Genomic DNA, 25,344 nt, shown 5'->3' on the forward strand with positions numbered 1-25,344 from the left:
TATTTCTTCATTAATCGAATTGACAAATGACATATAATTCATTGTCTCAATATAAAGAGTAAAACTAGCACCTTTGCATTTCCCCCATTTTTGTTCCACCTCCATGTGCTTTTCTCAACCTCTGGTTTATGTTCATGGAAGTAATAAGAATAATTAAATTTTTTGTAGTACATGGAGCATACCAGCTAATTTCTTAGCCCTTGATGTAGATGATTTCATTTTATCCTAACAACCCTCTGATATTTAAGTATTATTACCATTCTCGTTTTATAAAGGAGGAAACTGAGGCCCAGAGGGTTAGCAGACTTGTCTGAGGAAAGGGAGTTAGGAGTTGGTGGAGTAGACAAGTACTCTGAGCAAGTGTCTGAGGGAGGCATTTATACTTCAAAGAAAATTACACTCCCTGCTCCCAAATCTCGTTAGGACGGATGTTGGGAACATGAGATGTGAGTCACGCATCTGGGTGGATGAGCATGGAATTAGGAGTTTTCATTGTCAAGTTAATAAATGGAGTCAAAGCAGGTTGTGCAGGAACCTGAGGGAGGCCTGGTCACACCTTTTCCATGGATACTTCCAGTTTATGACTCAGATTGGCACAGTGGCAGGGATCAGTCACTTCCCAAGATGCTTTTATGGATCTATTAAGCAGAACTCCCTGAGGTCAGTGTTGGGGTGGAGGTCTGTAGAAAGTTAACCACTGCACATTTGGGGAGGATATATTTCCTTTAAAAGCCAGAAAATTCCACAGACACTAAAGGTACTTCCCTAAATGATTTAAATTACAAATTAATCAGGGGAAGTCTTTACTTTCTTTTAGATAGGATACAGGTACAGGAACTCTGCTTTAAGGATAACTCTGGAAAAGAAAAGGACGTAGGTAGACAAGACGGGGTGGCAAGACCACTTGTGGTCAGGTAAGTACTTCATTAACATCAAAGTGAGATGCAAACATTGCAGTGTGTCTTGTCAGAGGATGGGGAGGTGAAAAACCATAGTGATGTGTCAGAAAAAGAGGTGCATAAAAACCACCTCCATGTAACAGAATGGAAACTCATTCTTATGTACCTGTCACAAAGAGCCAAGTCTTGGCTTTGGCCAGCCTTGACGAACATCATCTTGGCACTGAAGAGTAGCTGCTTCATGATGTCTGTGAGCAGCCCTGCATCTACCTCTGGGTTGGTGAGGCCCTTGGATAACCTGCAGCAGTGCTCAATTAGCTGGTGGCCACAGGCAATGCTGTCCCGGTGGAGATTCAGGATGGCAATGCACAAGGAGGCACTGGGGGCCTGGAGATGGAGAAAGAAGGGAGACACACTCAGTGAGTTCAGTGACCAAACCATTCTTCAAATACAATCAAAGGGCAGAACTTATCCTTCCCTTTTTGAAAGGTTGAAAGACCCTGAAAGAAGGAGTCAAAAGTTCTACTGCAAAGCAGAAGTAGATCTAATTTCAGTGGCACTGCCTAAGTTCTGGCTGTTAAGTTTTGTCACTTTACAGGGAAGAAGGCAGTTATATCCACATATTACCTATCTTTTGAGAATATCCACAGGTCTCTCTCCTTTTTCTGGTCCACGGTCTCACTAATGCATTGCTCTGCATTGCTTGCTTGTCTGAACACCTTGAGGAGTCTGTTTTAAACCATGAACATGCTGCTGGTCTAATTAGTATTCTTAAAGCTTAACTGGAAACCTTTGCTAGGTCCCTGACACCTACCCTGCTTCTGACTGCAGAATTCATAGTCCTTCTCAAATCTACCTTTCACTCCCTATCCACATTCTATGTTCCTTTCACATTAACTTCCAATTCCCCAATCATGCCCTGTAGTTTCTGACACTGTGCCTTTACTCAGACATTTTAATTTTGTACTTTTTCCTTCCTCTATCTTCATTCCCCTTGTAGTGCCCAAATTTCTGCATATCACACTCTTAACCCTTTTCCAAGACTCATCTTATTATCATTATTATTTTTGGCCCCTGGGATTGAACCCAGGGGTGTTTTACCACTGAGCCACATTCTCAGCTCCTGAGACTCATCTTAAATTCCATGAAGCCTTTCCTGGTCTCCTCTTGTACATTTCCTGAAATGTTCTTCATCCTCTGCTTTAACCGGATTACTGGTCTTAGCTCCCATATTATTTCACAGTAAGCAAGTGCAGGCCAGGCTGTATTCACCTACCTCTGTAGTTCCTGCCATACTATTAAACACCATAAAGAAACTTAAATAGCCATTACAATTTATTACCATTACCTGCTCATAGTAAAATTCACTCCGCACCAGCTCATTTTCCTCCTCATTCAGACTCAAAATCCATTCCACTTCAGCCACTTTGGGGACTCTCACCACAGCTGAATATGGGGGGCTTTCGCTCTTAGAGCTGTCTGGCACTGAGAAGAGAATTGTCATTCATGTGTCAGTCACTGGTTTGCAGTTCAGTCTAGCCCAGTCCAGTAAGCTGGAGTGATTGAAGGCAAAATACACGCCTGCTATCTGAGGGCCCTTTTCCCTCTCCTTGGACTCTTTTGTTTCCTATAGGAGACCCCATTAGGCATGTCCACCTTCTTCCCCAGGCACAGACCTGGGATGAATGTCTTACAGTGTTGTCATACAACTCTGTTGCCTCACATGAAAAACCCTGAAAGGCACATGGTTCTCAAATAGATACTCTAAAAACAACCTACTGTGGAAGGTTATTGACCAAACTGTTAACAGTGACTACCTAGGGGGAAGGAGGAAGCCTTGGATATTAGGATGGTAGTGAAGTAGAACTTGGGGTTAGGAAGAGAAATAACCTATGAAAAGATAAGGACTAAATTTGTTAGTTGCTGACCTTCTTAATACTGAAAGCTAATGGGCCTGTGTGATAGGTTAATACGATAAGCATCAAGGGAAACAGACCAAGAACTGATAGAAGACCAAGAATTTTCTTTGGCAAACAAGCTGGATTGAGTTGCCATTGAGTGTAACAACTGTAGCAGGCAGACTGAAGACAGGGCCAAGTTGAGCATATGAAGAGTCATGGAGAATGTGATGAGGCCTTACCTTCTAATTGACCTGGATTCTCCTCTGGTGTACTAGAAACAGAAAGAAAAATTAAGTGTCTGAATCATTCCTTCTCTTTGTTTAGAGCTTAGTGTATAACACTGGCATTTACTCTGTTACTCAAGTGAGATATCAGGGAATCATCCATAACTCTTCTCTCCCTCACCTGTCATAGCCAATCTCTCACCATGTCCTGTCCATTCCACCTCCTAAACATCCTTTTAAATGTCCCTATCTCTCTTTGTCTCATTTGCTACTGGAGTCTGTAATAGCTTTCCCATTGGTCTCCTTGATTCTGTATACTTGTTCTCTACTTTGAAGGTATAGCAATTTCATCATGTCAAATGATGACCAAAACTGTTCATATTAAAACCAACATAAAAATGCTATTGAGTAGAATGTGGAATCTAATTAAGTCTATTAAATAAAATAAAAGCATGGAGAATTAAAAGCAATTTTGCTTCTGAATAGTTGCTTTGGCCCTTATTCCCAGAGTCTTGGTTTCACTACTTGATAACCTTTGTTATCAGTAGTGGAAAGACTGAGTGACACTTAGCCAGCAAACCTGGTTTTGATCTGTCTTGACAAAGGTGTGAACAGTGTTTGAAAATTTTCTGGAGGTGAACTATGTGTGGGAAAGTATAAGGGCTCTTCTAACTGGGTAACAAGCTAGGACTAGAGCTGATATAGGAGATACCCAAATATTCTGCAGGTGTAACATTCCTTCTGAGTCCAGCTGAAGCCAGTCTGAGCAGAAAATAGGTGAAGTGTTGAAGTAAGATCAGTGGCCTCAATCTGGAGAGGACTGATAAACCAAATGTCCTGATTTCAGAGAGAACAGCATGCAAGCCCCTTAAACACTGCTTTCTCTCATCCCGACCTCCTCTCATACTAGTTTCTCTGACCAAGATCAGTCTACAAACGTTTTTCCTGTAGAATTAATGGCATTGTAGTATGAATGTTAAATTAAACATTTCTGGAAGTGGTCCAGATTTGAAATGTTCTCTAGAATGAGACTCTTAGAAATAAAAGGACCTGGGGAAGGGTGCAGTGGTCAGTATCAGTATCAGTCTCACTGCAGGACACTCACTCTTGGTTGTAGTAACTGTAGCACTGGTCACACACGCGGGTAGGGTTCTCTCTGCAGCCTTCCACCACCATTTTCTTGGTGGAGCAGGAACCACACACTAGCCGGCCACAGCGGCGACAATGATGACGCCTGTTAAACTGAGGAATGTCATTGGGATAAAAGAGGGAAGAAGCAAAAGTGAGACCACAATCAGTCCATTTATACTTGGTTGTAGTCAGATGTGGCTTATTAAGAGCACCAGGTACTTGGGCCTCTACTGAAAATGAATACAGCAGGCCTTGCCCTTAAAAAGCTGCCATTTTAAGACATCAACTCATAGGCAAAGGTTCCAAGTCATGCAGAGTTTTGCAATTAATAGCTTCTGCCAAGTTTTACTTGTGTATGAGGCAACATGTGGACACACACAGCCAAAAAAGTTGTAGGGAAAGAGTGACTTTCTCAGGCAGAGAGGATCACATTTCTGCACAGTATTGATGATGACGAAAAACCATCCTTTTTCCAAATGTTTTTACAAGTACAACCTCATTTCATTATAAGAGGTTGATAGACATCTTATACCTCTTTAACAGAGGAGCAGGAAACAGACAGTAGAGAAATCAGATCATCATCATTTTCATTCACATTGAATTAATCTTACAGGCAGATATTGTGCTAAGTGTGGTACCATTTATTGTTGTATACAGTCTCAAGAGTTCCATGAGTCAATTAACATATCACCTCTAGTTTATAAGTGGATACTGAAAGGAGCTTTCCTTTCAATTCCTGCAGTGATGCTGAGGCCCTGTTCCACTCACCATAGTGAAATGTTCCCTGCAGCAGACCATGCAGAGGCTCTCGCTCTCATCCGGTATCCACTGGTGCCTGGCAGGGGGTGTTGCTGGTGGCACAAATTCTAGCAGTGGCTGACTCTGAGGGAAACTCCTCTCCCTTGGACTGAGGGAATTTACAAGGGGAACACCTGGGAGCCAGAGGTCAGAGTAAAAGGTGATCAATGTTCCAGTTCATAATTTAGAAGGAAGAATAGAATTTCACTGTTTTACAAAGCCCTGCTGAAATAAAAGATGCAGTTAATGAGCATCAGTTGGCTGGTTGCATTACAAAAGAGAGATAATGGAACACTGTGTACCTCCTCTTGTAAATGCACAATAAAACTTATCAATTATTACCAAAAAATATCAGTCTGGGGCTGGGGTTGTGGCTCAGTGGTAGCGTGCTTGCCTTACATGCATGGAGCACTGGGTTCGGTCCTTAGCAGCCCATAAATAAAATAATGGTATAGTGTTCTATGATTAAAATAAATTAAAAATTAATATCATCAGGGCTGGGCTGTGGCTCAGCGGTAGAGTGCTTGCCTCGAATGTGTGAGGTGAGGCACTGGGTTCGATCCTCAGCACCACATAAAAATAAACAAACAAAATAAAGGTATTGTGTCCAACTACAACTGAAAAAAAAAAAACTGTAGTAGCTTAAAAAAAAAATTAAATGTCATGCCTGACTCAAGACAGCTTCTAGCTCAAATGGCCAGTGTAATAGATATTCAGGAAACAGAGACCCAGACAGGAAGGCAACTAGCAAAATCCAGCACGTATGTGGTTCTATGGGACAAATGACCCAGTTTTCTCCCCAAATAAAATAAAGGTGGTGGTGCTGGGGGGAATAAAAAAGCAAAGAGGTGGGGTGATCTTCTGTTAGAAAATACTTGAAAAGATATTTTAGCCAAAGGTCACGTGTGGACATTATTTAGATCTTGATTATAGAAAAACCAGCTGTAAAAAAATCTTTACTGGGAAAATTTGAGTACTGACAGGATATTTGGTAATAATGAGTCACTGTTTCATTTTTGTTTAGGTATGATAATGGTGTTATGACTTTGTTTAATAAAAGTCTTTGTCTTTTAGAAATTTATACACTGGTACACGAAACTACTCATATACCTGCAAGTCTAAATCTTGCCCTTGCTGGTAATTGTAAATAACATGGCAAATTCTCCAAGTATGGACAGGGAATGCCACAGTCTTTGATTTATGATACCTAAGGGAATTTCTTGTCACCTAGCAGAACAATTTTGGCTGGACACAGAAAACGAGAACTGAAAAACATTGACTCCTAGCAGCATCCAGAAGACAGTGCAAGCATTCTTTCCTTTCATTTAGCAAAACAATGGCTGAGCTGCTTCTGCATGTAGGCCACTGGGCATGTGCTGGAGACTGGGGAGAGCGGGTGGTGGAAAGGGTGACCAAAACATGGCTGAGGACTTCAAGGACTTTGTTCCCTGTGTGGGTAATAGAATTTAACTGGGGATTAAATACAGTTGATCCTCATTATTAGCAGATTCTATATTTGTGAATTTGCCTATTTGCTAAAATCTCTATGTGAACTCAAAATCAATCCCTACAGGGCTTTCAGTCATTCATGGACATATCTAGAGTGGTGAAAATTTTAAATCTCTCAACACTCAAGTTCTCAGTTGAGGCTGAATAAAATGATGCTCTTCTCTATTGTCTCAGCTCTCATGTGGTGATCAGAGGATAGAAAAAGTACAGGGCAGCACTGAGTAAGAAGCTCTGGCTCTGAGACCAGATGGATAGAGTTTGAAATCCAGCTCTGGCACTTGTTAGTGGGGTGCCTCAGAGAAGTCACTTCTCTTTCCCTTTTGCAAAATAAGGAAAATAGAATCTACGATGATGCATCATTTTTAGAATTTAAGAATATAAACTATGTGAGAAGTATGTTTTGTGTGTGTGTGTGTGTGTGTGTGTGTGTGTGTGTGTGTGTGTGTGTATTTTTTTTTTTTTTTTTTTTTCTCTTTGGAGCAATTCAGAATTCACAAATTCAGTGTTTGGACATATTATAGCAAATAAAGAGAGTCAAGTGGGTATTCAATCTCCTGGGATATACAAAGCTGAAGTGAACCATGAAAAATATAATGAAAAAGAAGAAAGAGACAAAAGAACCAGAAGGTCCAAATAAGGCAGAATTGAATTGAAAAAATGGGTAATTCTCAGAATCAGTTCTTACCAGGAGCAGCAGCCGCAGAGAACTCTGCTGATGATGATCTAGACAGGGTCTCAGGATCTGAAGCCTGATGGACAATTTCCTGGAGTTGAATCACAGATTCTGTCGAGAGGGAAAATGCCAACAAAATATCGGTCTACTATAAGCATCTTTATTCCTTGTGCTAGGTATTCAGTTCAAAGCTTAGTTGGTTTTCCTGTTATCTGTAATTGCACTAGTTATGTATATAGAATGACAGTGGCACTTCTGAGCCAGGAACTACATGTTTCTTAAACTTCTCAAAAATCAAGCCATATTCAGGCACAAGAGATAATGGAGCAAACACTAGGATTTTACAACATAAATCTAAAAATGCTCAGCAGGATGTGGAAGACACTTCAATGATGCACTTGATTTATAATATCTAAGAAGATATCATAGAAAAAAGAGTTGGCTGGGGACATTAGTTCATACTTATTTTTCTTCATTCTAGAAGAGGCTGAGTCAACTCAAATACACGTAATATCTAATGTGACCCTGGGAATAAAGCGTCCTCTCCATAAGAAATAATGGCATTTAAGAGCCCACTATATCAAGGCCAGACAAATGCTATTTCCAGTATATTTGGTTCCCCAAATCTTTATGTTATTATGCATGCAGTGGTTGTTTACCATCCTTTAATTCTGGCTTGCCTCCTACTTTTTTCTAAGGCTAAGATATCTCCTATATAATAAAGAGTTGTCTCTCAAAGTATATTCCTTTCACTCTCAATCAAACCCAAAATAATGAAAGAGGAAAAAACCAAAACTGAGAATGTAGCATGGTGTCTCTTCCTCCATGTTGAATTGCCATCTAGGATGTTGGCAGTTACCTGATCGTTTCTCTCTCAGAGGGTATGGGAAGTCCAGGGCTTTGCCCGCATATCTGGAAAGCAGCAAGTCAACGTCATCCATGGTGAAGCCAATCTCCTGCCTGGTCAGTAGCTGGTGCAGGGTCTGTACAGCCACAGTGGCCCAATCCACTTTCATGTTCATCAACAGCTGCTCCAACATAAGCAGAGGACTGGAGGACAAATGGGAATAGCTGGCCCGGTGCTGCTCAGGCAGGGTCAGCAGAACCTGTTTGTGAGGTAGATTTGCAGAGTAAAGAAAACAGTACACAAGTTTCAGAAGAAACTTGAAATTCTTACTGGGAAAGGGAAAGGTGTCAGAGACTAAAAGGCCCATAGCATTACTGCAAAGGGCCAGGAGTCTTTCAGGAAGCAAGGCAGAACTCCCATCTAAATCCTCTAGGTGGCAACTGAGAAGTACCCCAAGGATCTTTACTTAGACAAAGGGTTGGTAATCCTTGTCTATAAAGAGTAAGACAGTAAATCATTTAGTCCTCAGGATTCATAACTATTTAACTTTGCCAACACAGCACAAAAGCAACCACAGGCAAATATATAAATGAGTGACATGCTTGTGTTCCAATAAAACTTGATTACAAAACCAGACTGAGGACTGGATTTGGCAGACAGGTGGTGATCTGCTGATCCCTGGCCTAGACCCTCCAGGTATGGCTGAGCTCTTCCTGGCCCTTAATGCATTCCATCTATGTGAGGCTTTAGTTAGAAGGAACAATACAAGGTGATGTCAGTGGGCTACCTAAAGCTGGTACTTCCTATGTTCTACAGTAAATGATGAATCTAAACTCCCTTTAAAGGTCACGATCACTAGCTTGAAATGGGTTCACTGGTTCTGTTCTGTCCATTGCCAATTTATAAAGATCTTCCCCAACTTAGGTACAGTGCATCAAAAAGGTAAAAAAGGTTTATTTTCTTAGGGGAAAGTCATCACATTCACAGCTCTACTGGTACCTGTTCTATGTGAGAGTGTATATGCAATGGCTAATCAGAAAAATTAGAAGAGTGCCAGAGGGTCCCCTCTTTCTCCAAACTCTCCTTTATCGGATTACTTTTTCTATCTTATAATTTCTTTGATTAGTGTCTACAAGGTTATACAGAAAAGCTAAGGACCTATTATCTCATCTGTTTAGCAAGACAGACAACCCTCAACACTAGTCATCTCAAGACCGGTTTTAATTGGCTTGGAATGGAAGGCAACTACTGGTAATTTTAAAAGTCCACATGATTCTAATAAATGTCAGAACTGAGACACACTGATACAGCGGGTTCTATAGAAAACATGAGAGAATCAAGTAAAATTCTCTTTGGAGGCAGGGCAGTATAAGTCCTAGGAGACTTAACCAGGATATGGTGGGAAGCTAGGTTAGAATTTTATATAGCACAGGCTAAGACTATTCAGGCTAAACCTGAAGGAATATTCAAGTTTTCCATTTTGGGCAGGTGCTGGCTGAAAGACCACTGAGAGGGCAGGTTCTAAAGTGGGAGTGGGGCCAGCAGTCAGCCCCTTAGTCATGCTCTCCTGAATCCCCTTTATCCTTACCTTGGATCCCATGTACAGTGCCTGGATTTCACAGTGTCGGACGTCAGTCAGTTCTCCATAGAAGTGGGTGGTGAGGTAGTTGGCCAAGAAGTGTGAAGTGGCCAAGCTAGGATGCTGGTCAAGGGACTGCTCTGTGACCTCAAGGCACATGGTGGTATCAGGGATTCTCTGCAGGAGCTGTTGCAGTGAGGGTAGGAAAATGGTGAGGACTGTTGAAGAACTCTCAGGCCAATCTTATTTGGTTTGAGAAAGGAATATTCAGGTTTTCCATTTTGGGCTGATCCTTTCTCCACACTCATTTTTCACTACCTCCACAGCTTCATGAAGGAGCTATGGCCTTGATAGGACCAGAGTCCAGCAGAATCCTGGACCCATCTGCTCCATGTGGCACATAAAGTAGGGCTAGGCACCTTCTTCTCAAGCCGACTATAACTGGCTCTTGAAGGCCATGAAGGGGGCACATCTAAGATAGCAAATACTTTGTATGGGATTCTGCATGAAAAAGCCTTCTGAGCTGACCAATCTTCTTGTCCCTTCCCAAATGAAAAATGGGAAAAATCAGAGGCTTACTTGCAGAGCTTTTTCCTGATCTCTTCTTTCTAGAAGGTGGAGAAGATGCTTTTGATGTAGGCTGATTAAGTGTTCCCTTGGAATGGGGTAGAGGCAGCCCCACTCCTCACACAGCTCATATTCCTGGAAGGAAACACAACAGGTTCAATCCCTTTAAGTTACTGGCCTTGTTAACTTATCTAACCTTTGCCTGATTTTTCTCAGCAGTCTTGAGTTGTCTAAGCCTCAGGAATGTTTGGTACATGCTGATGGGATCTTTACTATGGAACTTAAGTGAGATCAGAAATTTAGAAACTAGAGTAACAAGGTAAAGTAAGAAAATGACTAAAGCAGGCTGACTGTTAATATAATTTTCCTTCCAGCTCTATCATAAAAAAGAGAAGCAGATGACATAATGACACTTGGTGTCAGCCCTGGGTGAGAATGGGAGAAAACTGAGAAGATGCTTCCAAGGAGGTAGCACTTGCTCAACTCTGATTATAGCCATATGAAGACCCAGTATTGTCAGACTTCTAAAAATTAAAACAATTTTTTTTAAAATTAACAAATGCCCATTTTAAAAATGTTGTCAATGAAGTGAATATGGAAAAATAAGAATTCTGTGGACCAGTACTTATGGGCCAAGCAAACATACTGAGGTTAAATTCTATCCATGCCCTCCTTTTACTTTCCCACCCTCAATTTATAACTCTATTAATTTCAGGGGATGGAATTCTCAGGGCTTTGTCCAAATATTCCAGTATGGTGGTGTCTGGGATGCCCTCCCCACACTTCTTCCTGGGGCGCCTTCTTTAGGATGCTTCCTTGTGTCTCAGGTTATGTCAGGAGCCCTACCTGAGTTCCTATGAACTTGGCTTACTTCTTAGTTGATATACTATATTATATCCACCTCAGGAAACATCTTATATCACCCATCTCCCTAAAATGTGCCACGCCAGGGCAGAGACTAAACCTAATTATCTTTGTTCTCACTGCTATCTAGCATAGAGACCCCTATATCCAGTAAATATTTCCTGAACAAAAGAACATCTGATGGCTCAGTGGTCAAGTGCCCCCGAGTTCAATCCCAGGTGTACCACCCCCCCCAAAAAAAACAAAAAACAAACAAAAGAACACCTGAGTGAGCATCCACTTTTTTTTTTTTTGGATATTAGGGATTTGAACCTAGAGTCTCACACATGCTAGGTAAGCTCTATCACTTAGCTACATCCCTAGGATCTCACTAAGTTGCCTAGATTGGCCTTAAACTTGTGACCGTCCTGTCTCAGCCTCCCGAGTACCTAGTTACAGGTGTGCACTACCACACTCAGTGAACATCTACGTTTTGAGCTATGGTATATCAGATTCTTAAAAGTCAGATAAAATTCTAGTTAATATTCAAATGGCCAATAAACATAGGAAAGATATTCACATGTATTACTAATCATGGAAATATAAATTAAAACAATGAGATACCATCCAATGGGAAAAAATCGAAGTTGGACAACATAAAAAGTTGGTGAGTATATGGAGCAATAGGAACTGTGTGTGAGAATATAACCAGTAGAATTTGATATCATCCTAGCGAAGGTGAGGATGCTCATGCTGATGACACAATAATTCTGCTTCTACATATACATTCTGTACCTAGTGTACATAGTATAGAAAAACTCACAATGAATACAAGGACAAAAGCATTGATTATTATTCTCTACACTTAGCAGTATGCTGGCAAATTTCACAATTAAAAAAAAAAAAGGAATGTCATATAATTATAAAACTGGCTACTGATACATAGAAAGGGGTCTATACCAGCTAAGGAGTTGCAGCTCAGCAAGGAGAATGAAGGGGGTACCACTCTGGAAAATGATACCTGTGCTTCTAGAATCATGTTCATGACAGATGATGGGTCCTCAACACAGTGGCTCCTGAGGGTCTGCCAGTCATGCCACACTGGGGGATCCTGCAAGCCTAGAATCTAAGGAAAGACAGGAGAATCCATCAATCAACACTAGCTTCTCTCTCCCTCCATGAATGAGTCACTGATGAGTTCAGGGAAGAGCCATCCCTAGATGTCAGGCCCAAAGCCCAGTGTTAGAACTTTTAGGAAAGAGGAGGAAAAGAGCAAACAGGGCAAAGATTGTTTAGAGAGGAGAGTGAACTTCTCTGGGAAGTAAAATCAAGCAGAAAAGGCTAAATGGGAGGCCAAGATCAGGGCCGTTTACTGGTGAAGACAATTCTGAGAGGCTCAAAGCTTATCCAGTCTTCTGGGGTCACTTGTTCCAAGCTGCATCTCAAAACCCCACCCAAGACATTTTCTTCTGGCCTTTCCTGCAGTATTTTAGCTTTGCATGAAAACTGTTGTTAAGAGCCTCTTTAGGTGGATATAACACTTGTCCCACAAGTATCTTTTACTTTTGAAATTGTTACTCTCATGCATCCTTTCAAAAGGGCTCTTGAAATTTAAAAATCTTTAAGAAAAAACATACTTAAAACATACACAAGCTTAAAAAAACCTTGTGGACTGTAGAGCATCATTTCAACAACTTTGTTATTATTAACCTTGCTTGATGCAGACGTATTTAAAATAACAGGAGTAAATAACACAGGAACCATACAGGAGGCCTCCTCTCCATTCACCTAAGAACTGGAGCCAGATGCAGGGTAAAGTCAGCCAATATTCTGTGTTTCTTAAAATCCCCCATCATATGAACATAGGCAGAGGTTGTTAACAGGGTGAGAAGCCTGTTTCCTTCTCTTGATGTCAGCGTCCATACCTTCTGATACACCTGAAGCTCTGCCAACTTCCTCTGCAACTCAGACTTTAGTCCTTCTTGGACAGTTGTGTCTGAAATGCAGTAGGCCAGGATTTCCAGGCATGACTCCAGGGGCCACCTGTCCACAAACCGTAGGGCCAGCTGACTTCTCAGAGATGCATCCTTTATAGGAAACAGGTATTGCCAACCTTCCTTGTCTAAAAGACACATATGATGACACAACAAGAGACAGCAAGTTTAGCAACAGAAACACTCAAGAGGCCAGTTTACTTCTTAAGGGAGGGCTTTGTTTGATCTCTTAAAACAGGAGCTTGGAAGACCTTGAAGATTCACGTAACCTTAACTAGTTTTTACATTTGAACCATTAGATGACAAGGAGAAGTCCCACACTCCTATGTGTTCCTTTATGCAAACCTGACCATAGTCATGGGACTTTCAGAAGGCAGAGAAGTGGGTAAGGACAAGGAGAGGAGAAAAAAAACAAGGCAGGAAGGGGGTCTGAAGAAGCTTTCCATGTTTGGCAAGATGCATATAGAACATTCTTTCAGATTCATTTCATCAGCGGAACTGTGATTTTCCCTGCAATTTCTACTCTGCATCTTATATAATCACTTGAAAGTTACTTCAGGTAAACTAGTTTCACTCCGTGGATATTTGCTATCTTACTACTTAGTAGCTGTCTCTCTCCCACACCCATTTCATAGCTCTGATCTTAGAATACAAAAAACAGACTCCAAGGACTTAACATCATAAAGCCTCTCAGTGGCTTTGTCCACCTTCTCAAGGAAGTGTTTTCTCCTTCCCAAAGGGCAGCCAAGCCTCCTACCCAATAGCCATTCTCTACAGTACACCTGACTCTTGTTTTCTCTAGTGGAGGATTGTAGCTTATTGGCTTTCCATTCTGGTTACACATAAAAAACTCTTGGGGCGCTTTTAAAGTATATTTTTTTTTGTTTAAACTTTTTTTTTTTTTTAAATGTAGATGGACACAATATCTTTACTTACTTACTCTTATGTGGTGCTCAGGGTCGAACCCAGTGCCTTACATGTGCTAGGCAATTGCTCTACCACAGAGTCACAACCCAGCCCTCATGGTTTGTTTTTTATAAATAAAATTAGAATACAGCCATGCTCATTCTTTTATGTATAGGCTATGGCTGCTTTCATGCTACAGTATCGGAGTTGAATAGTTACAATAAAGATCATATAGCCTACAAAGTCCTTTACAGAAAAAAATTGCTGATCTGTTTTAAAATCATGACTTGCGTGAACACCATCCTGGGCCTTTGAGAATGAAGCCTAGGTTATGTTTCCTTTACAGAATTTCAAAATAATTCTGATAAGCAGAATTTAGACTACCAGTTATTGGTTGTGTGCCCATTCTAGAGTAGGATAAACTTAGATTCTAACTTCAAATCTACCACTTGCCATCCTGGCAAGTTTTCTAACCTCTCAGAACCTTGATCTTCTCTCAATAAAATGAAGTTATGGTGATACCTTTCTCTAGAGTCATTCAATGTGATGTTATGCTTGGTAAATACTTGCCACTAGTGAAAGAGATAGGTGTAAGTTTTGCTCACCACATGCCACAGCACAGCTCAGGACTGCATCCCTTACGCCACTCAGATCGTCTGCATCTCGCCCGTACACTTCAGTTAACTGTAGGGCCCGTAGCCAATCTCTGGTCACCAGGGCTTCCTCAAAGGCCTTGGTCAGTACATCCAGGGCAGTGGGAGAATGCAGGCCCAGGAGCACAGTAGAGAGACTGGCCTGACCACAAAGACTGGATGCCAGACTTTTCCCTTCCTCAGAGGGCCTGTGTAGGGGCTCCCAGGCTGCCAAGAGGGAGGCCTTGAGCATAGGGAACTGTTCCAGGAGGTGGTCACACTCCTGGGCTACCTGCTCTGCAGTCATAGGCATCTCCTTGCGACCACGCAGCTCCTTCCACAACAAGCTGGGCTTGCTGACCTTCGTTCCTGGGGAAGCCCCCAGGCAGGCCACTGTAGCCAGAAGTTTTGAGCAGGACTTAAGGAAGGACAAGGCAGAGGAGGTAAGAGCTGGAAGCGATGAGTCCTTTGGGGAAGAATGGGACTTTCTCTCCAATGTGAAATTCTCAGTTGGCTGAGGGGAACTTGGCATAGAAAGGGGGAGGTCTTCCAAGCAGTGGGAGGTGTGCTGCTGGGCCAGGACTCCCAGGTGGGTCAGAAGGGATGATGTCTGCTGGCTTTGTAGAGAAGAACAAAGAGTAAGTGGCTCACAACAGCAGCTGACAATGACCTGTGGCACACTTAGGCTGAGACCCTCTCGGGCCAGAAGGGCTGCCAACCTAGAGGGAGAGAAGCAGAGGGCATGTAAGATCTGAATACATAGGCACTATCATCCAGTCTTAATTTCTTAATGCTTACACAGCAAATGCAAATTAAAGTACTTTTTTTTTTTTTAAGTATCCCTCCCCCTGTCCCCTGCTTTTTTTTTTTTTTTTTTTTTTTTTGCAGCACTGGGGACTGAACCCAGTCTTGTGCAGGCAAGTGCTCTACCACTGAGCCACAGCCCTTGCTCTTTCCTCTTATATATACATATGTACACATACAGAAGGTAGTCTATTGGATACATTGATCTGTCCTTTACTTTTTCATTTAATAACATATTTGAGAAATCTGTCCTTACCCCTCTGCATTGAGGACCCTTATGATTTTTCAGTTACAAAATATTCCATTATGAGAGGAACATAACTAGTTTCCTATTAGTGAACAATGGAGTCTTCTGATCTGTTGCATATACATCACTTTTCATATGTATAATAAAGCTTCAGGATGAATTCCCCCAAATGAATTGGTCTGTCAAAGGGTATATAAATTTGCAAATTTTATAGATACTGACAAATTGTTTTTCCACTGGAGTTATACCAATCTGTAACCCATTAACAATCTCTGAGAATGCTTATTTTCCTACAACCTACTTAACTATAGCTTTCAAGCTTTTGAATTTTGCCTATCCATAGTGAAGATTTATTTATACTTGCAATATACATGTTAGCAGTGGCAAGAGACAAAAAAAAAAAGTACGTTGATTTTTGAAATACTGTAAGAGTCAAGTCTGGAAGAGATTTCCACTCCCTGTAGTGACCCAAAGCACAACCCCACTGAGCCTTTGCTTTTCTTGATGAAACAATCAGGTAGGGTTAGGGCTGACTCCCATGGGGGTGGCTCCTACCTGTCAGGGGGAACTTGTTTCTCAAGCAGGAGATGTGACACCAGTTGGGAAGAGCTCTGTTGTAGAAGAACAAAGGGATTTCCTATCTTGACCTCCACATGATCTATAAAGACAAAGACAATGACCTTTGTTTGTACCACTGGACTCCAGTAGTTCAGAGTCCTGTTTCTTTGAATCCATACAAAAGTACAATGTCAAATAGAAAACAACACCGAAAGCCCTTCTGTTGATTCGTGCTAAGCAAAGGGTATCTAAACATGATCCTGATCATAAGTTTATCTAAAGCAAACCACTACTTTAAAGATCTTTAACTCAGAAAAATTGCAGGTCTAGCCACTCTTGCTCACTTCAACCTGAACGAAGTGCATGCAGTACAAGTTTACTGATCCCTATACAAAATGCTTAGGATCACAAGTGTTTTACATTTTGGAATATTTGCACACACAAAATGAGTTATCACAGAGATGAGACCCAAGTCTAAATACAAAATTCATTTCTGCTTCATTATACTTTAGATAAACACAGAGCCTTAAGATAACTTATACAATATTTTTAATGTGCCTATGTTTTGACTGTGACCTGTCAAATGTGAAATCCCCCACTTAGGACATCAGTTGGTGCTCTTAAAGTTTTGGATTTTGGAGCGGTTAGGATTTGAGATTAGGGTCACTTACCTGTACTTGCTCTGTGGACTCAAGAAAGAATCTGGTACTCATACCAAAAATTTGATTCCTCTACTGGATCCTTAAAGCCACAATGGACCCAAGCTCTGACAGAGATATTTCTAATTCTATGAGATTTTTATTGACTAATCCCATGTGCTGCACAACTGTACTTAGAACAAGATGTATTAAATGGAGATGAATAAAAGAAGAATCTTATAAATCTGGTGTCCTTAGCTATTGCTGTACTCAGAACCTCTTAGTTAACCACCTTTTCTCTACTTTGCCCTAAATACCTATAGGTCAGTCATGACTACATTTCCTCTTTTTTGCTACTCACCAGGTTCAGAGTTCAAACTCTGAAGGAGCACTGCAGCCAGTGTGTGGCAGTAACTGAAGAAGGTGCCCACATAGTCAGTCTGTCTGCTGTCTGCCGCGGTCTGTTTGCTCAGGTTCTTTTGGAGGAGCTGAGCCTGGATACGCACAGGGTGGGCCTCTGCCTCAGGAGCTTTCTGGGCTGCCTGTTCCACCAGGGAAGACAGTGGAGTACTCCTAGACTCTGAGAGGAGTTATGGCAGGGGAAGGGACATAGGCTTTAGTCTGTACATCCAGTTTTGGTCAATTTCTGAACAATACATAAACTGAGCCTTCTATACACTAACTGGGGCATTCTACAGCTTGGGCAGTACATGAGGATGGGGGAAATAAAATCCTAATTTGGTAATCTGCACAAAGTGATTCTCCGTCAGGAAGATCAGGCAACATAATTCTGTTGGTGCCCTGTTGTCTCTGGAGTGAAACATCTTTCTAAAAAGCACAGCAAGCTTTTGAGAAGGGTTGATCAATATATACTAAGTACCTCCTGAGTATACTTCCCATAAGAATAAGAAAAATGTTTCTTCTTTTTTTTTAGTTGTAGTTGGACACAATATCTTTATTTTTTTTTATGTGGTGTTGAGGCTCGAACCCAGTGTCTCACATGTGCAAGGTGGTGCTCTACCACTAAGCTACAGCCCCAGCCTGAAAAATGTTCCTTCTAACAGAGTGTTAATCATTCTTTCAAATAAGAGGTGGGGAAATAGGTGAAGTTCAATTTTGAGATGTAACCCAGCCAACTAAGGGCTGGTCGAGCCCAGTTCTGGGGTCCTAGGCCTCAGCTCCAAAGTGCTCCTTCCCTCTCAGCTGTTGCTTCTCCCAAGTTCAGCTCATATCTGCTTATCTGTTCCTGAGAAGACAGCCCCTTACCTGGCAGTGCTAGTGCTTCTCTCAGCGACTGAAGAACCTGATCCAACTGCTGGGAGAGGGTGATGTGGCTGGCAATACAGTCCTCGGTTAGGCTGGGCCAGCACATCTGAAGCAGCTCAGTGATGCTGCACCGGAGAGGGCCTCCTCCCTTTTCTTCCACAGTCTCTATGGAAAGCAAATGAAGAAGTGAAATAGGCTGTTGACCTAATGTCCCAAGTCCCAGAAAACAATAAAAAAGTGTGGGGCATAGGAGGGAAGGAACTTACCTGATTTAGTTTGTCCAGCTAATGTAAGTGGATAATTGAGAATCTTAGTGATTTGCTGAAGAACAAGTGGAAAACCTTGAATACCTTCAGTATTGAGGAGTACCTGGTCTAGCCGTCGACCTGGAAATAGATGAAGGAAAAGGGAATGCAGAAAATTAGATACTTCCAGAGACTGATACTCAGTATTGTATTTACTTGTGTAATTTTAACTTCCCTAATGTTAAGGATGAAATAAATGTTAGACCATTTTGGATGATGATCCTCAAGTCTGATTTATTCCATGCCTGAGGTTGTAGGGCTCTGGTGCGATGCCTCAGCAGTCAATAGCCCCAGATTCAGAATCTCTGGCACTCTTGTGGAATTTGCTGTCCCAAGCCAAATGGGCACTTTTCGTAGATTTGCTTGGTTATTACCTTTGGCTGTGGATTTGAGCTGGTATCCTGTCTTCTCTGATTGTCTAATTTTGTCTTCATATACCTGATTCCTCTAAGAATTCCATCTGCACATTCTAGGACAATATTAACCTCAAGGCATGATTCTCCCTGCAATTGTGATCCACTGAATTTTCTTTTATACATGGCTTATAAATTCATGACGGTACCAGGTTTTAAGGTAGGTAGATTCACCCAGGAGGGGACTGTGGTCTAAAGGCAAAAATCCATTTGTACTTTTCGTTTCTGTGGTGCTGCAGATTGAACCCAGGGCCTCAGGCATGACAACTACATGCTCTGAGTTACAACCTCAGTCCTTATTTGGGCCATAGTTGAATGTATATTTCTTCCCTAAATTTTTTTATTAGAGTTTTATAGTTATACATGGTAGTTGGATTCATTCTGACAAACTCATACATGCATGGAAATTGATTTCAGTTCATGAACCCCACCTTTTCCCTTTTGTCCTCCTCTTCCTCTCCCATTCTCCTTCCTTTACTCTATTATAGACTTCCTTTTGCTTGTCTATTAATTTAATATTTGATTGGTTCTTTGTTTTGATTGGTTCTTTATGTTATCTTTCCTTCCCCCTTTCCTTTATTTTACTCTAGTTTCTGCAAAAGAGAGAATACATTTGACCTTTGAATTTCTAAGTTTGGCTTATTTCACTTAGCATGATATTCTCCATTTCCACTCATTTACCAGTAAATGCCATAATTTCATTGTTTTATGTGACCAAGTAGAACTCCATTGTGTGTGTGTGTGTGTGTATATATATACACACACACACACCAAAATTTCTTCATCCATTCATTTATTAATGGGTGTCTGGGTTGATTCCATAATTTAGCTATTGTGAATTGTGCTGTTATAAACATTGATGTGACTATATCACTGTGGTGTACCAACTTTAGATCTTTTGTCTTCCCTGAACTTAAAGCTAAGCCAAGAAAGAATATCCCCAAATGATTGTAGGCTGCTATATCCATTAAGAGGAGACTCTCAACAGACTATATTTATGCCATCAGATTGGACATGAGGACATTTAACATTTACTTTCTCCTTGTTCTCTGTCTTCTTATAATCACTTTCTTCTTTCAGAAGTTATCAAGTCTCTCAGGAGCTTATCTCCTCAACTGAGAATGAAGGGTAAGGCTAGCAGCCCACTCACCCCGGCTTTCAAGGCTACTGTGCAGACGCCGTTCGGCTGTTTCCAAAAGCTGCTTACAGGTCTTCCAGAGCTGGCACTGTGAGCAAGCTAGGTCAAATGCAGCCATGGCAGGGGGACTGAGGTCTTCCAGAACCCCTCTCAAGGGAGCAGTGGGCTCCATTACAGTAGTGCTTATCCAAAAGTCTTCCTGGAGCGTAGGAATAGGGTCTCCAGAGGTGCTAAGAAGCTTGTCAGTCACATCCGAAATAGAGTAAAATACCATCCCTGGAAACCCAGTATTGGAGAAAGAGCAAGGGGTTAAAATGATTCTAATGACTACTTTCATTATAAAAAGTAGTTATTTAAACAATGTTCAGGCTGTTCTGCACAGGATCTACGAATATCAGGACTGTCAATACAATTCACTCCTATAGCATCAAAACAGAGGCATGAACAGGAAGACCAAGAGAAACTCAGAAAAGCTAAAATGAGGGAGGGTGTCTTCCAAACAGGGTCTAAAGGTAGGCTGAGAAAGAAAGAAGCAGGTCTGTGTTCGCTAACTGGAAGAGATATCTAATATACATTCATTATCAAAAAAGCAAGGTAGAAAGCAGTATTCATTGTAAAAGCATATTTATATACCAAATATAAAAAGGATGTACCTATATTTTTAAAAATAGAGACGATTTCTGGGAGGACATGTAAGAAGCAACATGTGATGGTAATTTGATGTATAGGCCAATAAGACTCATAAGAAATGTGAAAATGTGGGGCCAGATTCTACCAGATTCTCAAGAAATAATGGAAGATAAGCTTTTTGGCAGTGTAGCCATAGCTGGGAAATTGAGACATGTGGACCTATGGGCTATAACTATTGATACACAGCCTCTTTACTTAGGAGATAATAAAATTGTATGCTTTATCTCTCAATAATTACATGTGAAGGAGAAAAACGCTTTGTGTGTGTGTGTGTGTGTGTGTGTGTGTGTGTGTGTGTGTGTGTACCGGGGATTGAACCCAGGGGCACTTAACCACTAAGCCACATCCCCAGCACTTTTTTATTTTGAGACAGGATCTCACTAAATTGCTTAGGGCCTCGCCAGGTTGCTAAGGCTGGCTTTGAACTTGTGATGCTTCTGCCTCAGACTTTTGAGCTGCTAGGATTATAGGTATGCACCACTGTGCAGGCAGAAAATAAACTCTTAACTATTTCCCAAAGCCTAAGATAGTGGCTGCAAAATACATGGTGGGAATCACATTCATGTTCTTATTTAAGTCACAGAAGACAAGCTCATTGGAGTGGCAAGTAATGTGAACACCTGATCAAGGAGGTTGGGTATGGCTTGAAAACTACTCTGAATGTGCCAGGGTTGCTATTTTTCAAGACAGTATGCCCATCCTCTTGAAGAGCTTATGATTTGAGTGATTTCTCCCTTCACATCCACTGCCCCTAGCTACCTTCTCAATTATAGTGGTTGCACGGAAGAAGCCTGACCTGCTGCGGCAGCGCTGCCAATAGCCTGTAGAGTTGAGCGGCCACTTCCAGTCCTCCGAATGGTGCTGCTACCCCCATCTGAGTTCTGGTTTTCAATCTTGTGCTCTACTTGGGCCAACTCCTGGATCACTTCCTGGTAACGCTCCATGAACATCAGTTCCCCTGCACTGGGTGAGGACTTCAGGTTGAATGTGAACACCACCTGTCATAGGAGAGGGAGGAACATGGCTGTGGTGGGTCCAGAGAGTCAGACAATGTCCAGAGACAGTAGGTGTTGACAATCATTGGACTATGGCCCTCAGATGTCTTCTTTGGAGGGTCAGAAGAACACTGAATGTTAAAGAATAGATCAAATATAAAAATAACCCATAAAAGACAGAAAACCAAAAGCCCAGTATAAAATAAGCAAAAGATGTAGACAGTTTCAGAGGAAATACTTTGACTAGTAGAGAAATGAGAAAATATTTTCACTTACTAGTAATCCATGAATTAAATAACAATATTATTTTGCATCTATCACAACAACAAAGGGTAAAAATAAATCCTCAGGGTGGGGGGGTGGTGTAGAGTTAAACTGTCACAATTGTTTTTAAATAGTAGTTTGGCAATCTATAAAGCCATACAAAAATAAATCTACATAAATGTCTATAAAGACATTTTTAGTCTTTTGACCCAGTAATTTTTACAAGAAAGTTTGTTAAGGAAATAATCCAAAAGGCTTAACACCTAAAGGTGATCATCTTGGCATATTACAACTATCATAAGGTTGAAAATAACCTGAATGTAGGACAAAAGGAAAATGGCTGAGTGCTACTTGATCATAATACAAGGTCACTAAAATTGAAATTATAAGGTCGATGCTTGTATCATAATGTAAAAAAAAAAAAGACACAACTTAAAATTCTAGACATAAAATAATTTCAGTTACATAAAAGGGCATATTTTTTCAACAAAAAATATTTGCTAAAAAAATACTGTCTTTAACATTGGTTGTTCCATTCAACAGGGTTAAAAGTAATTTTATTTTGTTAGTAATACTTTCTGGAATTTTCTTATAATAAGCACAACTTGTTCTATAACTATGTTAAAAAAATAAAGTTTTTATTAAAGAAAAAAAAAAAAGAAAAAGAAAAAGAACAACAACAACAAAAAGAAACCAAGGATAAAGGAGAGGAAGAGTGTGGAGGTCATTTATGGATCAAGGCATCATGAGACTCCCAGCTGACCTCCTTTGGATTTGAATTTTAAGAGAGGCTGGGGAGCAACAACAACAAAACCAAAGAAACCAAATTTTAGGGCTGGGAGTGCAGCTTGGTGGTAGGGCACTTGCATAGCATATGTGAGGTCCTGGGTTTGATCCCCAGTACCAAAAAAGCAAAACAACAGAAAGAAAGACTGGGGAGGGTTCTCTCTTGTCCAGAGGATCATAATTATTATTATTAAAGTATGAGATATAATCATAATATAACATGAAATATAATCCTATTCCTTAACAACTGAACTCACAGAAAAAGAAAAATTCTGACCTCCATGTTCAGTGACTGGCACAAGTATCAAAAATAGACAGGAGGGGGCTGAGGTTGTGGCTCAGTGGTAGAGTACTTGCCTAGAATGCATGAGGCACTGGGTTTGATCCTCAGCACCATGTAAATGTAAAATAAAGATATTATGTCCACCTAAAACTAAAAAATAAATATTTAAAAAAAAAACAGGAGTTTTGAAAATTAATAGTACTATTGAGTTTAAGCAACAGCAGAAGATTTTTGCATTTCTCACAGCTTGTGTGTAATCCTCTTAGCAGTCCTTTGAGGTGGGAAAAGCAGGTATTATATTTAACTTCAACTTTCAAATGAGAATTCCAAAGCTCAGAGAGGTCAGGAGTCTTTCTGATCGTTACTCCATTGCTGCTTCCCTGATACACCATGGGCGTGCTAGGTTGGCAGCCCCTTATATTTCTTGTGTATTGAACTGGCATTCTATTTATTATTTTTAAATTTTTTGGTGCTGGGGATTGAACTCAGGGGTGCTTTACAACTGAGTTACATTCCCAGTCCATTTTACTTTTTATTTTGAGACAGGTTCTCCCTAAGTTACCCAGGCTAGCCTTAGAACTTGTGATTCTCCTGCATCAGTCTCCTGAATTGCTGGGATTTATAGGCATAATGCACTGCACCCCATCATTCTATTTATTATTAAAAACTGTCTACATCATGATTTTTAACTATATGAAAACATGGATGTGTTCAGAGAAAGAGTATAAGGAAAGAAACCAAAATATTTCACTACTTTGAAGGAGTAGGATCATGGTTGAATATTTTTATCATCTTATGTTAAGAACATAATTCAATATCTCTAAATCCACAATGTTGCAGACTGGGCCTGGAAACTCTTTTCTAATTCTGTTTGATGTGGCTCCCCAAGTGATCCTGAGTGGTTCTGGTGTTACAATTATCCAGCTTTACCTGAATCCCAGTGGGTTATTGCCAGAGACTGACTAGGCATTCTATACTCTGACAAGGTGCAGCTAAAGCTCCTTTACCTGATGGGCTTCTGCAAAGTTTCCTCGAAGGATACAGGATGCCAGTAGTGACTCAGGTGGAGAGAACATCATGGGGATGAGTGAACTTTGAGGTTGAGGCTGCAACCGGCCATCTAACTCATTCCGCCCAGAGACAGCGCTCAGACTCCCCTCTGTTGGAACACAAGAACATGGGGTGGGGTGGGGGGCGTTCAGAGAAACAAGAGAAATTGTGGAAAAAACCATATTGCTGTGTCCTCTTACCTTCTCTAAAAAGGTACACAAGTGGGTCTTGATTTTTTCCTTGAATAAAGCAAACCTATGCTATCATCTTAGAATGTAAGTCAAGTACCAAGTATCTTCCTTGGCATTCACCTGTTTCTCTCTGTTCATGGGTAACTCAATTGAGTGTGAAACAGCCCTTTCTCCTTTTCCAGCTGAAATCTGTTTAGTCATCTGCAGAACAACCTTCTTGAACACACACATCAATTGCTCAGTCCTGATTTTTACACCATAGTATATGGCAACTCCGTATCAGAGCACAGCTGCTTGAAGCTGGCAGCTGGTTGGAACCCACATACCTGAAGTACTTGTGCTCAGCTCACTACTTGTACTTTCCAGGGATGGATTGGAACTTCTGTCCCGGCCATCTTGTGGTGTCAGGAAGAAGAGAGAAAATAAGGCATCAATTGTTTATAGTGCAGAAAGTGTGAAGCCGACATGAAAGCCAAAATCTTGGTAGAGTGAGAGGATAATGGCTAACTACTACCCATGCTGCTCCTACAATGGCAAGGGCAAAGTGTAGGTTTAATATGGCCCCAGTCTCATCTGGTAGTAGCCTATACCATTAGTTTCCAACTTGTAGGTCTTGGAGCCCTAGGAGTTTTCAAGTTATTTCTAGGGGTCAGTGACTACAATGAAAAAATAAAAGCACAACAATTATAACCAGAAAGCATTAGAGTGCAAAGAAGGGTTACAAATGTTCTGACGTAGAAAATGTATCCTTTTTTAAAATTTTGTATGTTTTTTAGTTGTAGATGGACACAATATCTTTATTTTATTTATTTATTTTTTCTATTTGGTGTTAAGGATCGAACCCAGTGCTTCATGCATGCGAGGCAAGCGCTCAACCACTGAGCTACAACCTCAGCCCCAGAAAAGGGTATCTTTATATTTGAAAAGGTAGGGAACCACAGTGTGACATGTGGCCTACCAAAGACCACCCTGTTCAAAGCCCTGGAAGAAAAGCTTCTTGACAGTAGTTTTCCAGAAGTGCTAGGGCTTGCCAATGAAGCCTTCTGTCTTTTAGCATGGTCATGGGGGATCATATCACCCCATGCAAGGAATATCCTTAGCTCAGTGTTTGGGTTCCCCTGTAGGAAGAGAAGCAGAAAGCTGTAGGAAAGAAATGATGGGCTGCACATTCTTGGGTTGGGTGAGTCAACTGGATGTAAACTCTGCCTTCTGA

At 41.0% G+C, this 25,344-nt stretch overlaps 1 protein-coding gene across 2 annotated transcripts in view; it reads right to left on the reverse strand.

Moving 5' to 3' along the window:
* Nucleotides 1-25,344, reverse strand: part of ZFYVE26 (zinc finger FYVE-type containing 26) — a 59,512-nt gene that overhangs the window by 16,886 nt on the left and 17,282 nt on the right. For both annotated transcript variants that reach the window (XR_014021897.1, XM_081293557.1), the window contains exons 13-32: nt 24,458-24,526; nt 23,898-24,049; nt 21,359-21,560; nt 19,885-20,148; nt 18,283-18,402; nt 18,017-18,181; nt 17,112-17,330; nt 16,110-16,212; nt 14,477-15,222; nt 12,897-13,093; nt 11,993-12,097; nt 10,141-10,263; nt 9,571-9,747; nt 7,995-8,241; nt 7,148-7,246; nt 4,924-5,087; nt 4,130-4,266; nt 3,040-3,071; nt 2,248-2,384; nt 1,066-1,286 (exon numbers count right to left, since the gene is read on the reverse strand). Coding sequence is in view for 1 of the 2 variants with exons in the window: in XM_081293557.1 (XP_081149683.1) it covers nt 1,066-1,286; nt 2,248-2,384; nt 3,040-3,071; nt 4,130-4,266; nt 4,924-5,087; nt 7,148-7,246; nt 7,995-8,241; nt 9,571-9,747; nt 10,141-10,263; nt 11,993-12,097; nt 12,897-13,093; nt 14,477-15,222; nt 16,110-16,212; nt 17,112-17,330; nt 18,017-18,181; nt 18,283-18,402; nt 19,885-20,148; nt 21,359-21,560; nt 23,898-24,049; nt 24,458-24,526 (3,679 nt within the window). In the remaining variant the exon portion in view is untranslated. The remainder of the gene's footprint in view (nt 1-1,065; nt 1,287-2,247; nt 2,385-3,039; nt 3,072-4,129; nt 4,267-4,923; nt 5,088-7,147; nt 7,247-7,994; nt 8,242-9,570; nt 9,748-10,140; nt 10,264-11,992; nt 12,098-12,896; nt 13,094-14,476; nt 15,223-16,109; nt 16,213-17,111; nt 17,331-18,016; nt 18,182-18,282; nt 18,403-19,884; nt 20,149-21,358; nt 21,561-23,897; nt 24,050-24,457; nt 24,527-25,344) is intronic.

Source organism: Spermophilus citellus (genome assembly GCF_964194105.1).
Source record: "Spermophilus citellus genome assembly, chromosome: 4".
NCBI lineage: Eukaryota > Metazoa > Chordata > Mammalia > Rodentia > Sciuridae > Spermophilus > Spermophilus citellus.